Raw genomic sequence first — 15,162 nt, forward strand, 5'->3', positions numbered from 1 at the left:
CAATCGTCCGAGGTCAGGTGCGCATTGTCCTGCACATGAGTCCAAGGTCACGTGTGCACTGTCTTGCACATGAAACAGTGCCACTCCGCGCTGTGAGTCTCCCTCTAGAATGATGTCAGTGATTCTGTGTATCTGGTATGGTACCGGATGCCAGCCCATAGGGGCTACCCCGGATCTTAGTGTGGGCATGGGAATGGTGTGGAACCACCCCCATGAGGGCCAGGAAGGCCCAGGCTGAACCCACCAGCCATGGAGGGGCTGTAGGACAGCCCTAGGGCAAGAATATGGCAGATTCCAGGAGTTTACAGCCTTTACATGGCTGTAGGGCAAGTATGGGGCAGCCCATACAGGCTGCCCAGCCCTTGGAATGTGGGCAAAGGCTGTGCCCAGCACTCTACAAGCACGAGATTCAACTCCCAGCCAGTTAGGAATAATGCGCAGCATTTTATGGATTTAATTCAGCATTTATTGCTGTATTTTCAGCAGTCGTGGGACATTTAAGGCTGGCCGCCTGGGTTTATGCTGGCCGACTGCTCATGAGGAGTAGTATAAATAGCCTAGCCCACAATCCCATTCAATCATCTCATTATTCACCAAGAGCTCAAGCAAATCAAGGGCTAGACAAGCCAAGGGAGTTGCTAAGCAAAGTTGTGGAGTACTGAAGGTCAAGGGCAAGGATTTCCCAGCCAAGAAAGGTCAAGAATTCTGTATTTTCTTTTCAGATTCACATGAGTCCAAGGTCACGTGTGCACTGTCTTGCACATGAAACAGTGCCACTCCGCGCTGTGAGTCTCCCTCTAGAATGATGTCAGTGATTCTGTGTATCTGGTATGGTGCCGGATGCCAGCCCATAGGGCTACCCCGGATCTTAGTGTGGGCATGGGACTGGTGTGGAACCACCCCCATGAGGGCCAAGAAGGCCCAGGCTGAACCCACCAGCCATGGAGGGGCTGTAGGACAGCCCAAGGGCAAGAATAAGGCAGATTCCAAGAATTTACAGCCTTTACATGGCTGTAGGGCAAGTATGGGGCAGCCCATACAGGCTGCCCAGCCCTTGGAATGTGGGCAAAGGCTGTGCCCAGCACTCTGGAAGCAGGCGCTTCACCTCCCAGCCAGTTAGGAATAATGCGCAGCATTTTATGGATTTGATTCAGCATTTATTGCTGTATTTTCAGCAGTCGTGGGACATTTAAGGCTGGCCGCCTGGGTTTATGCTGGCCGACTGCTCATGAGGAGTAGTATAAATAGCCTAGCCCACAATCCCATTCAATCATCTCATTATTCACCAAGAGCTCAAGCAAATCAAGGGCTAGACAAGCCAAGGGAGTTGCTAAGCAAAGGGGTGGAGTACTGAAGGTCAAGGGCAGGGATTTCCCAGCCAAGAAAGGTCAAGAATTCTGTATTTTCTTTTCAGATTCACATCATTCTAATAAAGCAAATACACCATCCGTGGTGGGGGCCCTAACAGAGGGTAATTGGGACCCAATACTATGTCCTCTCCATCTCTCCCTATCTCTCTCTCTATTCTGCACATCTCCTTTCAGTTTGTGCGTTAATTTCCGTCACGAAAAGAGTGCTGAATTCTGAGTATTGAAGTTCCTGATTCTTCTCCGAAGCTTCCGCATGTTACAATGGTATCAGATCCTACTTCAAGTACAAAGATTCAGCAAAGAAACCAGAATTTTTTCTCGCTCGTGTGGTTGGTTTTTAGATGCCGGTGGACTACCCCTTTTGGAGTGACTCCTGTCCCTCGAAGGGCCTCCGGAAGCCTCCGGACGTCTCCCACACAGATAGTGGATGGTCAAATTGCATTCCGGAAAGGAAGTGCATTTTCCTGCTATGGCGAGCTTTGACGACGAGAGAGACCAAGAACCATGGGACCAAAGTGCACCAGGCAGCCCAGCTAGGGCACCACGCTTGAGTATCACAGACATGTTCCAGAACAGACAACCAAGTTGGATGAGCAGAAGGCGCAGATCTTGGCTCTGGAGGAGCATACCCGCTCTCCAGCGTCGCGCTTTCCATCTCCTCCTCCCTCTCCTTCCGTATCCCAGATACCAGATCCTCGACTCAAGAACCCTCTCACACGGTCACAGCCGCAGCCAAGCTCTTTGCTTGAGTTACGGATGCGTGCATTGGAGATCCGACAACGAGAAGACGAAGCCATGCGACGCGTGGAACACAAGCGTTACCTCAAAGCATTGGACGCCAGATTGACACCAGCAGCGCCCTCGAATCATTTTACCGAGAAAATGAACTTCAGTAAGTATAATGGTAAACTCGATCCCACAACTCTCTATTCATGGTTACATCAATTTAAAGCTTACTTTGCCGCAGTTAGGAAAACACATACCGACAGAGTGATCTTAGCCAGTTGGTACTTAGAAGGTGAGGCCATTCCTTGGTGGACTCAGTGGGCTCATGCCCACACCAGAGCAGGTATGGCAGCTTATGTGTGGGACGAGTTTGTCCGCGACCTTAAGCAGCGGTTTCTACCGCCCCACTACCTTGAGCGACTCAAAGACAAGTTCAAGGGAGCACGTCAGAACGCGCAACCACTCCTTCAATTTGCCAATAGAATTTCGACTTTATGTCTGCAATTAGGCTTATCTGATGGGAGGTGCGTATGTTTAGGCTAGCCACTTTTGAAGACGCACTCTCGCTTGCGCAAAGTGCAGAAATGAAACACAATGGTGGCAAGCCCAAGACTTCCCAGCCGGCTTCTCCCAGGGCTACCGGCGCAAAAGCCAGAACCAGACGGGGTCTTCCCCAGGTCAGAGCCCGGGAGCCTCTGGCTCCAAGAACTCGAACAGTGCGTCTAAGCTTACTCCAGACCAGAAAGCGGAGGCAGGTAAGACAGGTGGCAAGTTGAGTGCTGAGGAGCTTTCTCAGTACAAGAAGGAGGGTAGATGTTTCTTTTGTCATACAAAAGGACATACTTCTCGGGATTGTCCAAAGAAGCCTCCAAAGCCCGCCGCCGCCGCCGCCTCCACAACTTCCGTGGTGAGCTCAGCTCCCACACAGACCCCAGCGGCTACCCCTAGTTCTTCAACCCCCGGTGCTTCAGTTGGAGCAATTATTAGCCGGGAGCTCGGAGATAAGCAGAAGGGCGCCCATGACCAGGAGTATGAGCGCAACGAATTGCTCAAGTCCTTTAGCTACATAGGTGGCCAGAGAGTCGTCGTCTTGTTAGACAGCCGCAGCGCGGAGGATGTGGTCACGGAACAGGACGCTAGGCGTGCCCGTTTCGATCTGACTTCGGTGGACAAACAAGTTGAGGGTTTTAGCACAGGCATGACAACGAGCGTCAAGTATGAAGCTCTAGGTGCTAAGTTAGTGATTCAGGGCATAGAGTTTGTGCGTGATTTTATGGTGGCCCTCTCTTGTAGGAGCAGACATAATTTTGGGTATTCAGTGGTTTCACAAGTTTCTTCCTAATGTCAAGTGGGACAAGCACACGTTCCAGATCAATCGGAATGCGTCAAACGCCCCAGTGACCATTAAGTGTGGGCCAGAAATTAAGTTTCTTCCTAATGTCAAGTGGGACAAGCACACGTTCCAGATCAATCGGAATGTGTCAAACGCCACCATTAAGTGTGGGCCAGAAATTCCGAACTTTCCGCTCATAAGCCACTTACAGGCTAAGCGAGCAGTCAGGAAAGGCGCACAGTGTGCGATGATTTACATCCAGACAGCCCAGACGGTGGCCAGTGCTTCCGAGAAGTACTTGGTTCTCCATAAAAAGTTCCAAAAGATTTTTATTCGGGACAGCCTCCCTCCCCAACTCCCCCCCGTCCAGACCGGAGAACCACAAGATAGCCCTCCTCCCAGGCTCGGAACCCCCGAGCAAGTTTCCGTATCGCCTTTCCAAGGCAATGGAATCGGAGTTGGACCGCCAACTCCAAGAATTGTTGCAATCTGGCTTCATCCGCCCCAGCGTGTCAGCATTTGCAGCATCGATCTTATTTGTCAAGAAGAAAGATGGGTCTTCCCATTTGTGTGTCGATTATCGTGCACTCAACAAGCTAACTATCAAGAGCAGATTCCCAATGCCTCGAATTGACTATATTCTCGAGAGGCTAAATGGAGCAAAGGTGTTCTCGAAACTTGATTTAAAGAGTGGGTACCACCAGGTGCGGATTGTGGAGGGGAACATCCCCAAGACAGCCTTTCGTACAGAACGGGCCCACTATGAATTTGTGGTCATGCCATTTGGCTTGACGAACGCCCTAGCTACATTTAACCGCATGATGATGCGTGTTTTCCGGGATTTGATTGGAAAGTGTGTGTTCATATTTTTGGACGACACTCATATTTTCAGCTACGGTTGAGCAACATGACGTTGATGTGGAGAAAGTCCTTACGTTGCTGGAAAGCAACGAGCTCTACGTCAATGAAAAGAAGTCGGAATTTTATCTGTTCCAGGTGCATTACTTGGGATATATAATTAGTGCTGAAGGCATTCGACTTGATCCAGCTAAAGTGGCCGAGATTGTCAACTGGGAAGTACCTCAGACAGCCTATGACATTAGATCATTTGTGGGTATATGCCAGGCATATTCCACCCACATCGACAAGTTTTCTGACCTCTCGGCAGATCTCACCGATCTACTAAAGGGAGTGAAAACAAGAAGGCAGAAGATTCGAATGACTCCACGAGCGTTGGAGGCATTCCAGAACCTCAAGGTGGCTTTATCAGAAGCACCTTGTTTAGCACTTGCCTCATGGGACGACCCATTTCAGGTGATCACCGATGCGAGTGACATCGCAATTGGAGGTGTATTGCAACAGAATGGTCATCCAGTAGCTTACATGTCTCGTAAGTTACTGTCCGCCGAGAAGAACTACTCAGTATATGATCGTGAACTCCTAGCGGTTATACAAGCCTTGAAACATTGGAAACATTTTCTGTATGGCCGTGACTTCGAGGTTCGCACTGACCATCAGGCATTACGCTGGATTCAGACGATGCCAAGTGCACACTGGAGTGATCGACAATACTGCTGGAGTTAGAAATTCCAGCAATTCGGTGGCATGATTGAGTACCTTCCAGGAAAGGCCAATCCAGTGGCCGATGCTTTGAGCAGGAAGGGACAAGTGTCTACGATTCAGACCACTAGACTTGATCTTGTTGGTACAAGACTAGAAGACATGAAGCACACGTATGCAGATTCCAAGGAATTCGGTACACAGTGGGAACAAGCATTGGATGCCACAGGACCATGCCATTTTCTGATACGCGATGGTTGGCTTTTCTACAAAGGCCGACTATGTGTCATGAAGTCATTCCGAGCAGCTCTTCTCCATGATGCCCATGACGCCATTACAGGTGGTCATAGGGGCATGAATTCGACTCTGGAGAAATTAGAACGACAATACTATTGACCAAAGATGAGGCGTGATGTGTTTACATAACATTTGTCAGAAGGTGAAAGCTCCTCCTGGAAAGAAGATAGGGTTGTTACAACCCTTGCCAATTCCTGAGGATCCTTTCCAAGACATTTCCATGGACTTTGTCACGAATCTGCCTCCCAGTCCGAGTAAGCGTAATACGCAGTGCTTAACTATTGTTGATAGGTTTAGCAAATTTGTTATGCTTATTCCTTGCAGGGCCAATGTGACCGCCGAGGATGTTGCCCAGTTGTTCATTCGGCATTGGTACCCGATTGGCGGGATTCCTAGGACCATAGTGTCAGACCGAGATGCCAAGTTTACCAGTCATTTTTGGAGGGCATTGTTTGATAATTTCGGTACTAAGTTTAATTTTTCCAGTGCATTCCACCCACAGACGGACGGCCAGACAGAGATATACAACCAATTGGCCTTTGATGTGCTGAAGTGTTATGTCCACGATCAACAAGGTAAGTGGGAATCATATTTGCCTTTAGTTCAAGCTGTTTTGAATGATTCTTTTTCTTAAGCTATTGGCAGGACTCCATATGAGGCAGCGTTTGGAAGACCTTTGCAGTCGTTGTTAACCAGGACTTCGTCTTCAGTATCGGAGGCGAATACGGTGACGGAGTCTTACCAGGAGATTTTAGAGTCAGTAAAAGACAGATTGGCTAAAGCGCAAGAGGCCTACACTCGACAGGCAAATAAAGACCGAAGGGATATGAAGTTTTCGGAAGGGGATTGGGTGTATCTTCGGATTATGAAGCAAAGATTGAAACAGGTGGGCAAACGATGCCCAAAGTTGTCTTTCAGGAGCTTTGGACCTTTTCCCATCAGGAAAAAGATTAACGAGGTGTCTATGCAATTAAAGCTACCTCCGAGTTGGACTATGCACGATGTATTTCATGTCAGTTGGTTAAAGCCATAGCAGGTCCAACCACTTCAGAGGTCAAAGACGAAGCGGAACCAGACATTGTTGATGAAGCCGAAGTTATGGTTCCAGAACAGATCCTTCTGCACCGTTTCAAGCATGGCTCAGGCCAAAGACTACAATAGTTCCTCACAAAGTTTCAGGACCGAGGAACCCATGAAGCGGTATGGCTCGACAAAGAGTTTTTCGAAGACTATCCAGCGTTATTGACAGATTATTTGGAGGCTATGCACCTTCCGTCAAGTTAAGCAGAAGAGGATGTCACGTGCATCCCACACTTGGATGCCACGTAGACATTTCTGTACAGAAGGTGCAGGACCTGGGATGGTGAACTGGTCCCATGTGAGCCCAGTCCGGGACAAGTCAGCCAAGGATCCATCTCAATCGTCCGAGGTCAGGTGCGCATTGTCCTGCACATGAGTCCAAGGTCACGTGTGCGCTGTCCTGCACATGAAACACTGCCACTCCGCGCTGTGAGTCTCCCTCTAGAATGATGTCAGTGATACTGTGTATCTGGTATGGTACCGGATGCCAGATCACTGAGTAGTTAGTAGGGGCCAGCCCATAGGGCTACCCCGGATCTTAGTGTGGGCATGGGACTGGTGTGGAACCACCCCCATGAGGGCCAAGAAGGCCCAGGCTGAACCCACCAGCCATGGAGGGGCTGTAGGACAGCCCAAGGGCAAGAATAAGGCAGATTCCAAGAATTTACAGCCTTTACATGGCTGTAGGGCAAGTATGGGGCAGCCCATACAGGCTGCCCAGCCCTTGGAATGTGGGCAAAGGCTGTGCCCAGCACTCTGGAAGCAGGCGCTTCACCTCCCAGCCAGTTAGGAATAATGCGCAGCATTTTATGGATTTAATTCAGCATTTATTGCTGTATTTTCAGCAGTCGTGGGACATTTAAGGCTGGCCGCCTGGGTTTATGCTGGCCGACTGCTCATGAGGAGTAGTATAAATAGCCTAGCCCACAATCCCATTCAATCATCTCATTATTCACCAAGAGCTCAAGCAAATCAAGGGCTAGACAAGCCAAGGGAGTTGCTAAGCAAAGGGGTGGAGTACTGAAGGTCAAGGGCAGGGATTTCCCAGCCAAGAAAGGTCAGGAATTCTGTATTTTCTTTTCAGATTCACACCATTCTAATAAAGCAAATACACCATCCGTGGTGGGGGCCCTACAGAGGGTAATTGGGACCCAATACTGTGTGCTCTCCATCTCTCCCTCTCTCTCTCTATTTTCTGCACATCTCCTTTCAATTTGTGCATTAATTTCTGTCGCGACAAGAGTGCTGAATTCTGAGTATTGAAGTTACCGATTCTTCTCCGAAGCTTCCGCATGGTACACGAAGCCTTTCTTTAAACCTAAGTTTAGTGAGTCTTTAGCAATCCTTTAAAACAACATACATGAATCTGAAATAGATGTAGTAGAGACAACACCAGTTGGGGTCCCGAATTACCCACTGAAGGGCCCCCTGCAAGCAGGATTATTTGCTTTATTTCTTCTTGTGGAGAACTATATACAAGCTGAACTGTGTCCACAAGACTGAACGGACAATCTGACTGACTCACCGCCAAATGCAAGGACAAAGCGACCAAATGCTGGGCAAAACTTGTCAGAATACGCAGCGGAGATGATGACAAAATCTAGAAACACTTGAGCAAGAACAGTGCAAAAAAACAGCACAAGAGAAGGAGAGAGATAAGAGACATGTAACTCTACTCTATACAAAAGATCCCGAAATATACAAGATACAACAAGACACTTGTGGCAAGAGGCTGTGGGGACATTTTATATGGCCCCCATAGTGCAGTCGGCCTGCTCTAGGATAGCCGACAGGCCTATAAACTCCACGACCAGCATCACACACCAGTCGGCCAGGTGAGTTCAGTCGGCCTGCATGGAAAAGGTATCCACGACCTGTAGCACTCAGTCGGCCAGCACCAATAGGCTAACAGCTACAGTCAACCACCTACTAAGACCTCCTGCCACCACAGAAATGCCACCCAAGCCACATGAAAAATGAAAAAAATGAAACATCAGTGTCCATCACCTCCAGGTGCACAAATGCTGAAGTCTTCACGATTGCTGCTGAGGAGTCTTCACCCTTCTCGGTCTTCCGCTTGGGACACTGCCTCCAATAGTGGCCTTTCTCACCACAGTCATCACAAGTCCTCTCTGCCTTTAGTTTCTCACGGTCAGCCTTTAGTTTCTCGCGGTCAGCGTCAAACTTCTTCTCATAAGACTTCTCCGATGAAGCCTTCCCTTTGCCCTTGTTACGGCCTTTCGACCATTGGCCAATTAAGACCTCCGAACCTCCGCCCTGGAGGGTTCGAGAATCTTTCCTCCTGGTCCAAGACCATGGGCACAAGCTCCTCCAAGCTCCTCCCACGTGATGGTGTTGAGCCTACCACTAGTAATCAAAGACAAGTAAAATGCTGAGTATTGAGAGGGCAAATGCGACAGCAACGTTATGGCCATGTCCTCCGATGATATCTCCTTCCCAGCCTGAAGAACTTCCTCCTAAAGAGCCTGCAACTTGTTAACATGCTCCCACATCGTCGACGACTTTGCAGGGTTCATAACCCGCATCTATACTTCCAAGGAAATCCTCTTCATGGGCGATACCCTGTTATAAAGAGAAGCCAAATGCTGCCATATACCTCTGGCCAACATCATGCTTTACATGATTGATTACCTGCGGTGAGTAGTTGAGGAAGATAAATGAACGGACCCGAGCGTTGACACGACCCCACAATTGTGCATGTGCTTCCCAGTCCTTACGAATCGATGGTAACTCCCCTTCCTCTACCTCCGACCATGGAACCCCAACAACGATGAAATCAGCTAGGTCGTAAGACTCCAAAACAGATTTCATCATAAACTTCCATATGCCGTAGTTGTTCCCGTCCAACTGACGGTCCACCGGGAACGTGGGGAGTTCACATGCCTCTCAGCCATCTCAAGCAGATCTGCCATTGCGGGGATGTAACTGAAAAAGGGTGGGTGGGTGGGTGGGAACAACGAAGAACTTAACTTGCAAGTGGCTGTCCAGCAAATCAACCCACCTTCCTCTTGCTTCTCCTCTTCCCGAACAGTCCAAAACAGTCCACCAATTAGCAACGCAACAGTCCCCCTCTTGCTCACACAAATCCCAACAACTATCAAGAGCCTAGGGCTCTGATACCATGTCAAAATACGTAGCGGAGATGATGACAAAATTTGGAAACACTTGAGCAAGAACAGTGCTGAAAAACAGCACAAGAGAAGGAGAGAGATAGAGGCGTGTAACTCTGCTCTATATACACAAGATCCCGGAATATACAAGATACTACAAGACACTTGTGGCAAGGGGCTGTGGGGCCATTTTATATGGCCCCCATAGTGCAGTCCGCCTAGGACAGCCGACAGGCCTATAAACTCCACGACCAGCATCACACACCAGTCGGCCAGGTGAGTACAGTTGGCCTGCATGGAAAAGGTGTCCACGACCTATAGCACTCAGTCGGCCAGCACCAATAGGCTAACAGCTACAATCGGCCACCTACTAAGACCTCCTTCCACCACAGAAATGCCACCCAAGCCACAGGAAAAATGGGGGAAAATTTATGGGAAGTGAGAAAAAATGAAAAAACACCTACAATGGGCGGGCACACCCACAACAGAGGCCTTGGTGTCTAGATAAAGACAGGAGATGACTTCTAACAAAACCGTGCATAAGCTTTAGGCGACTTTGAAGCTATCTTCAAGAGAAATACACCGACCCGAGACTCAGGGAAGGTGTGCTGAAAACTCCTAAAGAGAATAAGCTTCTTTGCCTTGGGCTAAGAGCACAAGTAGGGCTGTAAGTATGCACAGGCAAGAGCCTAGGCATACATGCTTGACTATTGATGATAATCTCTGCTTTATGACAGATGATTTTGGACTTACCTTTTTATGTGCTTCAAGGTGCCCAATCGGCTGCCCATAAGCATGTTGGCTGGCTGAATATGTCCACGACCAACAACAAATCCTTGGTCGGCTGCAGCAATTGCTCACGACTTACATTTAATGTAAGTTGACTGTAGCACTGTTACCCAACTAGCATTTAATGCCATTAGATTGCATGCCGCAAGTCGGGTGGCTGCCAATCTTGGCCGATTGGGCCCCAAGACCTCCAAGAGTCTGGCCGACTACTCCACAACCTCCCAAGGGCTGGTTGGCGGAGCCTATATGCATGGCTAGGAGCCCACACTTTAGGGGCTGCCTTGGGGCTGGCCCCATCTATATGAAGTGCAATCTCCTAATGCATCTATTGCTATGGCTGACATTTACATGCTCTTGAATGATGAACACTTGCTGAATTTTCCACAGAGAATGACGTTGTACTGAGGTCTAAGTAGAACCTCATTCTAGTGGTGAGTACATATATATATGTGACATGGATAATATAGCAAGACACACTCACCACTAGAATGAGGTTATATATATACTTATATATGAGACATGGATACAGTGGGACACGCTTACCACTAGAATGAGGTTGTATGATAACATTCTTACCGCTAGAATGAGGTTGTGCTGAGGTCTCAGTACAACCTCATTCTAGTGGTAACTGTTGCCATCATTGTGAGAAAATGGTCTCAGTTCAACATCATTCTAGTGATAAGTGTGTATCGTTGTATCCATGTCTCGTGTATACACACATGCGCACACGCATGAAATGTATTCTCTAATTACTTATTTCAGTTCTTGCCTTGCTATTGCCTGAGGCTGATCAGGGTATTGGAAAGTTGCCTATACATCTAAAGAGATGAGAGAGAGAGAGAGAGAGAGAGAGAGAGAGAGAACGCTTTATTAATGTCTGGAAAAGGTCAAAATGGCCTATGAGACCAAATTGGTACAAAATGTATACAATTTATAAAAATGAAGGATCCTTGGCACTCATAACAAAAGATGAAAATTGAATGAGTATGATGGATGAAGATGGGGAATGAACATGTGAATGTCACATGATGGATGCCAAACTTTCATAAATTTTCTCCATATGCTGTTCTTGGAGGGCTGCGAACGTGTTTTTTTGTCAAGACAATTGGAGAACAAACACACATGAGAGACTCATCTTTCAAAGGATCTCTATATCCATCTAAGGAAAATGTATCTAATTTCCCTCTAGATCCTTTGTAACCTCCTAAGTGGATGGGGTCCCATGGTCCCTTACACTAATGCCAATCAGCATACGTTTCACCTACAACACAAGGCAGATCACCTAGCAAGTTTTAAAATCAGGCAAAGGGATCAAAATGCAAGAAAACGGTCAGGCACCCCAATCTGTCTCTGATCGGGTACTGCCTTCTTGTAATACATCTAACTTTTTTAATATATTTTTCCTCCACCTTTTTAAATGCAAGAAAACACACCAGAACCAACCTTGCAAACATTCATGATGTCCAATAGAATAGATTGACTGACCTAAAAAATGAGAGAGTCCTTGAGCATCTTTTGGATCCGAGAAACTCCCAACTCCTACTACCAAAGCAGCAGCGGCCTGCTAAAATAGACGAGCTAAACCCAATAAGCACATGAAATTCAAAAATCAGAAAAAACATTCAGTAAATTTCAGCCTCTTGAAAAGACGAGCAAAATGCTAGACTAGAACGAAGCTTTTAGCGGAGCACATGACAGGGGAGTCCATGACAATTTGAGGACATGTGCACGGTAAGTATAGGACAGTTTTATCGTTTAGCATACCTTTGTGAACCCTCGTAAAAGGGAAGCAGTCGATTACTGACTGTGTAGATTAGGGTTTGCAGACGAGGTAGATGTGGTGCACGCAGGTTACAGCCGCCCAAGGCACGTGGCCTGTGAGAATGATCAAACCGGGGAACCAAAGAACAGCAAAGACTAGAACACTTTTGGTCATTGTGGAAATGCAAGGTGCTTGCACTACAACAAAATCAGTAGCAAATTGGCATGGAGTAGAAATGGCAGGATTGGGGCAGTTTAGACCAATTTTGGGCAGCCTAAGCATGTGCAGACAAACCAAGCCAAAGGGCCTAGGATTGGGGACCTTTTTAGTGTAGTTTTACATTTGGTGACTTCTATCACACTTTTTTAGGACTTACTAGGGCTAGCAGACTTGTTTTAGTAGGATAAGAATTTTTGTTAAAAGTCCCCCAGTGCTCCAAAAGCACCTTAGTACTTACAATCAATCATTGCAAGCTGGCTCTCCCAAAATTTTCACCATACTCCCACACAATTCTCATTTTCTGTCATTATTGTTTCATCGTGTACAGCATCATCTTCCTCCTCATATCCTGTAGTGATGCTTGTGGAGGATTCTATGGTGTTGGAAAATCCATGTCTTGGCTGCAATGGGAATGCAACTCAACATTGTCCAAATTTTGCTCTGATCTACTGTCAGGTAAGCCTTGCGGAAGCAATTTAATGAACACTATTAATTTGCAGAATATTTGCTTTGCTTGATATGAGAATGAAGAATACAAGGCTGAAATCTGCAAATTACTGTTGCCTCTGTGTGCTTTACAAACGGGAACTTAAGCAACTTTCTTCTTCACCTTCTATGCCAATTTCAGCCTTACATTAGTTGATATCTGTGGATTTTCGAAGGTGCCTTACTTTACTGCTGCTTTGGGTTGAATCAGGCTAGAGAGAGACTCCACATCAGGAAGTCCCATTTGCGGATTCGGACATGAAGAGAGCACCATGTTTTTTACCTAGGGGTTAAAATTCTGCAAGAGGGAGGTCCCTCAATAGGCGGACATTTTCAAGGTATGGGAGTTTGTACCAACAAGAGGTGCAGCTTGTCAATTCTAAAGAATAAGTAGACATACCAAGCCTAGAGTTGGTGGCAACACCAAACAATAAAGATCTAGTAAACCATAATCTCCAAGTTCCCCACAATGGTGGATGCACGATTATCAGCCCAGAAGTTCCATGTACATCTAGAATTTATCAAAAAATCCAGATCAGGAGTCTGAAAGAGACCCTTCAACACAATTAGTGGAGCATATACAATGGTGCTTGAGAAAGAGCCTTTAGTAGTGGACACACACAAGATGCTCCGCTTTCGGAGCTTATGTCTAATGCTACAATGTGAAAAAGCAACATATTTCCACAGTAACTTGGTGTGCAGAAATCACCATACCATCTTCTTGGTTGATACAGAGCCGTAGTGTCTCCTACTCCCTTCCTCCGATGAGTCATTGTCATTGTCATTGTCATTGTGAACCTCACAGGACCCATTTTCGAGGCAAGCCACACAGTCATTCACATCCTCATAGTCATCGTCCTCATCATAATCATCCTCATCATCCTCATCATCATCATCATCATCATTGTCATTGTTGGATATTTTTGGATCATGAATAAGGAGGGCACAGAAGCCATTGGGCAGGTGGACTAGCTCGTACTCGCGATCATCTGATGGCGACTTGATCACTGTGCACTTGGAGAGGTCGGGACCTTGAGCTGCCATAGTGACGGCCCCCACAGCACCATCTGCCCCCATGGATGCAGCACGGGGGGGGATCACAGCAGTGGAAAAGCAAGGGGGCCCACCTGAAAACAAAAGGCTAGGCTCTGCACAGCACACAAGGAGCCAAAAAAAGCATCAGAGGAGATCGTCAAACACGCACACAAAAGAAAAAACGACAAAACCCTAATTCAGAATACGGAGAGAAACCCTGGAAAAAGCAGAGGAGATCAGGACTGTGGTTACCTGTTCGCGAAGGAAGGGAAGCTGTGCGGCGAAGTGCGCAAGTGTTACTGTAGAGGAGGCGACCCGGGAGGCCGATGATACAATTAGGGTGCAAAGCGTAGAAACACCGATGCGCGCACGCAACAACCATATGGTTGGCTATACTTCTACTGTTGAGTGAGTTTTTTAAGTACTTGTCTAAATGGGCGAGCCGGCCTGCCCATTTAACTAATCCTTCATTCGGGCGCCTTGTGTGGAATGGAATTGAAAGTTGGATGAAATGCTACACAAAGGACACTTATTAAGCTCTCGCCTCTGCACACTGCTTCAAGTACCTCACATGAGTTCAATATGTGATTGGAACCACTTTTTGTCGAGCACTTTCCGTGCAAGCATTCACACATTTGGGTACATGACACCAGCATATCTAACCTTAACCTCTCTCTCTCTCTCTCTCTCTCTCTCTCTCTCTCATGATGGGCTAGATAAGAATTGGTCCTTTGCTAAGCTAGATTATGATGTTACCTAGTTCAAATGTGAGGTGACATCATGGTCTTAGGAGACATCAATGCATGCCTTACCAAATTGCAGGTAACCATTAATCCCAATTTCTACAATGGCAACACAACTCTGAGAAGAATAAAGACTCCAAGGTCAAAGTGATCAAGATCACCAAGGGAGGTAAGTGATGCTCATGAACCATACTAGCATAGAGAGAGCCACATGCATCAAGCTAATTATGACACAATCGTATGCTCCTCAAGAACGCACTACAAGTCCATGGCTTCTACCCCCCTTTGTAGTTGATGTGGGTGGTCGTAACTCTAAGGTCACCCGGATCTTGTTCTCATCTATGAAGATGCCATACTTGGAGACAATGTTTCCAAGGATGACACCATTGGCATTTGAATGGGTTCAATAAGATGTGGTAGAGACAGCATTTCTCAAAAACAAGCCTAAGATGAGCAAGATGCTCCTTCCACTTAGAGTGCATGAAAAGCTCATCGATGAAAATATCTCTCTCCAAGATTTTCTAAGGTAGAATCTTAAATGTTATATACATTAAGCTTTTGAAGGTGGTGGGGATATTGGTCAATCCAAATAGCATGACACGATTCCCTCTTACTTGTTGTCATTGTAATC

The 15,162-nt window shown here is 47.0% G+C and overlaps 1 protein-coding gene across 2 annotated transcripts in view; it reads right to left on the bottom strand.

Moving 5' to 3' along the window:
• The window catches only part of LOC147615252 (Insulinase (Peptidase family M16) family protein), a 45,989-nt gene extending 31,628 nt beyond the window's left edge, over positions 1-14,361 (bottom strand). The window contains exons 1-3 of one of the 2 annotated variants that reach the window (XM_086779320.1): positions 14,041-14,361; positions 13,468-13,901; positions 11,772-11,847 (exon numbers count right to left, since the gene is read on the bottom strand). In XM_086779320.1, coding sequence (XP_086635446.1) covers positions 11,772-11,847; positions 13,468-13,901; positions 14,041-14,170 — 640 coding nt within the window. In that variant the 5' untranslated portion in view covers positions 14,171-14,361. Of the gene's footprint in view, positions 1-11,771; positions 11,851-13,467; positions 13,902-14,040 lie in introns of both variants that reach the window. The other variant, XM_086779319.1, reaches the window with a different exon arrangement.
• Between the last annotated feature and the right edge of the window lie 801 nt (positions 14,362-15,162).

The sequence above is a fragment of the Cibotium barometz genome, chromosome 40 (genome assembly GCF_041138505.1).
Source record: "Cibotium barometz isolate CiBa-2024 chromosome 40, ASM4113850v1, whole genome shotgun sequence".
Classification (NCBI taxonomy): Eukaryota; Viridiplantae; Streptophyta; class Polypodiopsida; order Cyatheales; family Cibotiaceae; genus Cibotium; species Cibotium barometz.